The following is a 5,536-nucleotide window of genomic DNA, read 5'->3' on the forward strand; positions in this document are numbered from 1 at the left end:
CCCCCCCACCTTTCTTTTTCTTCTAGTGATACAAACGAGGTAGACATACCTCCAAATACCCGTGTAGGAACAAAACGCTATATGCCTCCTGAGGTGCTGGATGAAAGCTTGAATAGAAATCACTTTCAGTCATACATCATGGCTGACATGTACAGTTTTGGACTCATCCTCTGGGAGATAGCAAGGAGATGTGTTTCAGGAGGTAAAGAGCTGAGACATACTTTTATTTGTGTCAGTGAACCCCATTTATAACCCAAATCTTCCATTACATCCTTTACTCTGGATAATTGTTTTTACTGTAATAAAAAAGGTGGGTGAACCATACAGGTAACTCTCTTACTATCTGTCCTCTTGTTGAAATTTCTTTTACAGCATCAGTAGTACTATTCCTACAACAAAGATTTGAACTGTATTATAATGGCATGTTTTAAGGCAGTGGGTGCCTGCACTGAAGAAGGAATAGAGAACTCACCTGGGGGCTTTTTCTAGTGGCAACACATTTTTGCAGGACTGGGGGTATTCAGCTATTTTAGCAGAAAGAAAAATGTGATTTGTGTTTTGCTAAATAGAAGGAGGAGGAAAAAAAAATTGGGGGCATGTTGTGCCACTATTTCAAATATGTAAACTGTTTACAAGAGAAGTAGAAAACAAAACAAAACAGATGGAAGTGGCACTAACTACATTGTTGTCATACCAGTGATGTGCTTCCTTTCCTTCTGACATCAGGCATTCAAGTGTGAGGATAGCAAAGATGAAGCAATGCAGCCAGCTGCAGACAGGGCATAGATGCGTCCATGTACATGCAGGCTATGTGTGCTTTCTGCACACGGAGCTCAGTGTAGTGCAGAAATAATGGGTGTTATTACAGCTATTTTGCCACTGAGGAAAGTTAAATGCAGAGAAATTACTTGGCAGCGGTTACATGCCAGATTGCTGGCAAGAAAGAGTAGAGCATGTCTCTCTCGGGTCTACACTACCTTCACCAGACTTTATGGGTCTTTAAAGCTTTCAGTATCATACTCCACGCTTACCCCAGAGGAGCTGAGTTTCACCAATGAGCAACATGATCCCTGTGTTTACAAACTGGTAAAGTGTATTGCAATTATGTGATGTAAAATAGTTGTTGTCATAGTTGCTGTGCACAAAAAATGTTATCATGCCATGTTCTGAAAAGGGACAGAAATGCTCTTTAAAATACCAGGTCCACTGACGATAAGGAGACCTAATTCAAGGTTAAATTTCTGCCAACTCTTTGATACAGGCCCTGTGGTAATAGTTTGTTCTGTGGTAACTTACTGGAGGTTGTTGGACTGGACAGCAGTGATAGAAACTGTCTCTCAGCAAGGAACTGGGCTTTCAGATTAAGGTACCTGGCCAGTCTTTACATGGCAATGGTTACGTTGGAACTTGATTGTGAAATAAATTTTTTGGGCAAGGAAATTATTTTAAGGAGAAATACAACTAATTGTTAAACAGTATGGTTAATCTGTAACAAAATGAGAGGGGAAGAGGGTAGTGAAAGATGCCTTCTGCAAGTGATGAGCAACTAATGGCTTCTTTCAGGAATAGTTGAGGAATACCAGCTTCCGTACCATGACCTTGTGCCCAGTGACCCCTCGTACGAGGACATGCGGGAGATTGTGTGCATCAAGAGGCTACGTCCTTCATTTCCCAACAGATGGAGCAGTGATGAGGTATCATCCCTCTTAAAATGCAGCCTGTGTTTTTAATCTGAGTGAGGTTGACCCAGTTCTGCATCATTTTGAGTGAGGAGGAGCTTTGCCGCTGGTGCTAGCACCAGTCACAGTGTAACAAGGCTCAGGAAGGCGTGATCTTCTCAGACATCCCCACTGAAGGTTTCAGAGTCCCAGGGTCCATAGCCTATGATATTTGCAAGCAGATTTCCTTGTGTGCTGCCTACCAGATCCCACAGTGGTAGCAGGCTATGCTCAGACCTTCTTAGTCTCTGTTTCCCCTGGCACTCATTTTGCTTTCTGCTCCCAGCATTAATAGTATTAAATGAGTGGCTAGCCAAAAATTTTGAAAGGTACATTATTTTGTAGTTTATAGTGCAGTGGCAGCATATTTGGTGTACTGGCAGCTACTTCAGCATGTACTGATTTGGGGAAGGAGAAATAATAGAAGTGCTTTTGTGGAGCGTACAGCCAGGTCTAGACTATGACTTTGTCATAATTATAATTGCTATGTTTGGAGAACTCTCCTTAATATAAAGAAAACAAAAGCTTTTGAAAAACTATACCAGCCAGGATGTTGTCTTTATTTTTGGCTGCCCTTCAAAAAGACCTTCTTCAGCATTGCCACCAGCTGCATTCTTCTCTTCCACTGACCCAAGTGGGACTTTCTGTCCTGTTTCTCTCTGCAGTGCCTACGGCAGATGGGCAAGCTGATGATGGAGTGCTGGGCTCATAACCCTGCCTCGCGGCTCACAGCCCTGCGGGTCAAGAAAACACTTGCCAAGATGTCGGAGTCCCAGGACATTAAACTCTGACTCAGCCAGAGGCAGCTCTCATGAAGGCCCATGGAAATGGACTTTCTTGTGCAGGCAGAAGTCCTGAAGAGGTATCAAACGTCTTTGCTAATAAGTATCTTGAATGCAGTCGTTCTTAAGAGCAGATATAAGTTTGTTTGACAGCTTTTGAGGAGACTATGCTTTGCAAAAATCAGCTGTACTTTGACATACATGATTGGAAGAGGCTTGTCTGCCCTTGTTTACACGGGAAAATACAGTTTTAGTAACTGGTTTAAGATTACGCATGTTGCTTTCCATGAAAGCCACTTATTATTTTATTATTATTGTTATTATTATTATTGTTATTATTATTATTTTGATTGTTTAAAAAGATACTGCTTTAAATTTTATGAAAATAAAACTTTTGGTTAGAAGTAAACAAGATGTATATTGGTACGTAAAAAATAATTGGAGGAAACTGCTGAAAATGAAAGCAAAGCAACTTTTTCATTTATAAAGAGACTATTGCACTCTAGCATTTAAAAAAAAAAAAAAAAGAAAAAAATAATAAAAAAAATGAGAGTGGGTCTGTGGAAATCATCTTACATGCAGAGATACTCTCTACAGCCCTGCAGATGCAAGCAGTTCTCAATATAGAGATGGAGCCTAATTACATCCCTGCCGTTGTTCCCATGGGTGGCCAGGTTCCTGTGGGTAGCATGTCCCAGGGGAGGTTGTACTTCATTCAAGATAAGTGGGAGGCATCTGCATATGGTTTGGTGAGACTTGTTAGAAGGTCTTTATGTTCCCAGGAGGTCTGATGGGTAATGGTACCAGGATGATAAACAAGTGCCCCTTTTCTCAGCTTCCCCTCCCTACACTTTCCTTCCCTTTGCTGCACAATAAAGTATTTTGTGTGTGCGTGGAAATGAAGTACACATTTGGATCCGCTGGTGAATTTGAAACTGCTGTGACTTATATACACAACCACTGGGTAAGAGGAAGTTCCTTGTGAGAAGAAATTATTAACTTGCTCTTTCATCTGTGTAAAAGTGAGATACCCATTTACAACCACAGTTGGCAAAAAAATTAAATCTGTGTTCCCTTCTTTAAGGGAGAGTGAAAAACCTCAACTTCCATTTCTTGGGTGACAGTAATTTTTATTTAAGCAGAAAGAGACCTGGTGCCTTCTGACCATGGTAGGAACCTGACAGGGAAGGACAGTGGGACTTGGGTGGGCAGTGAGAGCTGGACACCATAGCCAGTTGTAGGCAGGTTTCTCCAGGGCTTCTCCTGATGTAGTGAGGGGCACCACAAACCCAGCAATTTGGATCAAGCTTCATCTGCCTTACTACTTCAGGTGGCTTTGAAGCAGCCTTTATGCCTCTGGGAGCCATGGCAGGGTAGTGACAGGCTTTGTCACCACACTGGTGCTGTGTAGCATCATGGTTTGCAGCAAGAGGAACTTTTAGGAGAGAAGAACAATGGGAAATGTATTTACCGTCTATCCCTATCCCTCCTTCCTAGGGCTGCAGCAGTTGCTGCGATGTTAATAATTCAGAAGGGGAAATGAGAGGTGAAATGTTCCCAATGCAATATTTTCTTTGGAAGGGTCTCTGTTCTTTAATCATGTTATCAAAGCTGAGCTGTATGGGAGTTACTTGTTTGCCCTCCTTTTATTTTTTTAAATATTATGCCTGCCTATTTCATATTTCAGTAGGTGGTGTTCAGTTAAATTTTGAAATCAGTCCTTACAAATGCTGCTTTGATTATGCTAAGCCTATTTCAGAACTGAAATAATTCCCATGCTGGATTTATCGGCATTTCTGTAATGTTTCTTTTTTTCCCTTTTTGGAAAAAACTGATTTATTTGTGCTATGTAGGTATATAATTGGGATTTAGCTGCATGGCTCCCTGAAGGTATTCCTAGTTGGAAAAATTACCATTTTATACTTTCAAACTAAAAGAGAAAAATGCGCAGGTTCAAGAGAACCAGCAAGACCTCCATGATTGTAAGTGTTTAACCAGAGGATTTTTGCTAATTAGAGTGTTTTTTCCACAGTGCAGCTTCCCTGCCTGCACTCAAAAATAGCAAGCAATAAAAAAAAAAATAATCTTCAGGAGTTAATTGGAGACCTTGGTCCCAAAAAGTGATGCCATTTTTCCCGTCCTTAATAAAACAGCGTGGCTGAGAGTGGAGTTTGCTCCTCTCCCTTGGCTGCCTTGGCGTGAAGGTTTGTGGCCCAAAATGAGGACAGCCTGGCCTCTCTTCACTCTTTTTGTCTTACTGAATGAAGCCGTGGGGTTTCTACTCTCACTCCTTTCACCTTTATGCCCTTTCATAAGAACCAGCACTACTCCAAGGAACTATTCAGCTGCTTTCCTCAAGTGGATCTCCCTTTTTTTTTTTTTTTTATAAATTGTCATGGCTCTCCCCAGAAATATTTCAGAGGGTGCTTTGCCAGCTGATGGGCATGAGGCACACAGTGGCCCCAACACCTGCTGTCAGTGTGTTCCGAGAGAAAGGGCCAGTTGCTGGGTTTCTGAACAAGTCTTACTTTTTTTGGTCCAAAAGAAAGGGATCCAAGATACTTGTTGCTAGGTTACATAAAGTGTGTATGTTAAATGTTCAAGTTTATGTGTTTGGGTTTGTTGGGTTTATATATATATATGTGTGCATATATATATATATATGCACACATATATATATTTTTTCTGTTGGAAGTCTGGAATAAATCCAGTATGTGGATTAAGGGTAAACTATTACGAATTATAAAGTAATAAATAAAACATAATATTTATTTATGAAAATGCATAAATGGTGAGTCACTGCAACGGTGCTATATAGAAAAATAAATTTCTATATGAGGAGACACACCTCTGAGAAAGCAAAGGTTCTGCAGTTGTATAACTAGTGCCTGCCCATTTTCTTCCATGACTTAAAAGGCCAGATTTTCCCCTAGAATCTCCCTACCCACTGTAACAGATGATACTGTAAAGGTGTGTTCCTAAGGCCAGACAAGAGCCAAAGGCAAGTGGGGAAGTTTTTTTGTTCAAGCACTGTGA

At 40.9% G+C, this 5,536-nt stretch overlaps 1 protein-coding gene across 1 annotated transcript in view; it reads left to right on the forward strand.

The window, feature by feature from the left end:
* BMPR1B (bone morphogenetic protein receptor, type IB) overlaps positions 1–2,895 on the forward strand; it is a 28,590-nt gene extending 25,695 nt beyond the window's left edge. Inside the window, exons 8-10 of the mRNA XM_010001391.1 lie at positions 27–202; positions 1,564–1,694; positions 2,384–2,895. Of these exons, the coding sequence (XP_009999693.1) occupies positions 27–202; positions 1,564–1,694; positions 2,384–2,509 (433 nt within the window). The 3' untranslated portion in view covers positions 2,510–2,895. The remainder of the gene's footprint in view (positions 1–26; positions 203–1,563; positions 1,695–2,383) is intronic.
* The last annotated feature ends 2,641 nt before the right edge of the window (positions 2,896–5,536 follow it).

The sequence above is a fragment of the Chaetura pelagica genome, unplaced genomic scaffold (genome assembly GCF_000747805.2).
Source record: "Chaetura pelagica isolate M959 unplaced genomic scaffold, ChaPel_1.0 scaffold220, whole genome shotgun sequence".
Classification (NCBI taxonomy): domain Eukaryota; kingdom Metazoa; phylum Chordata; class Aves; order Apodiformes; family Apodidae; genus Chaetura; species Chaetura pelagica.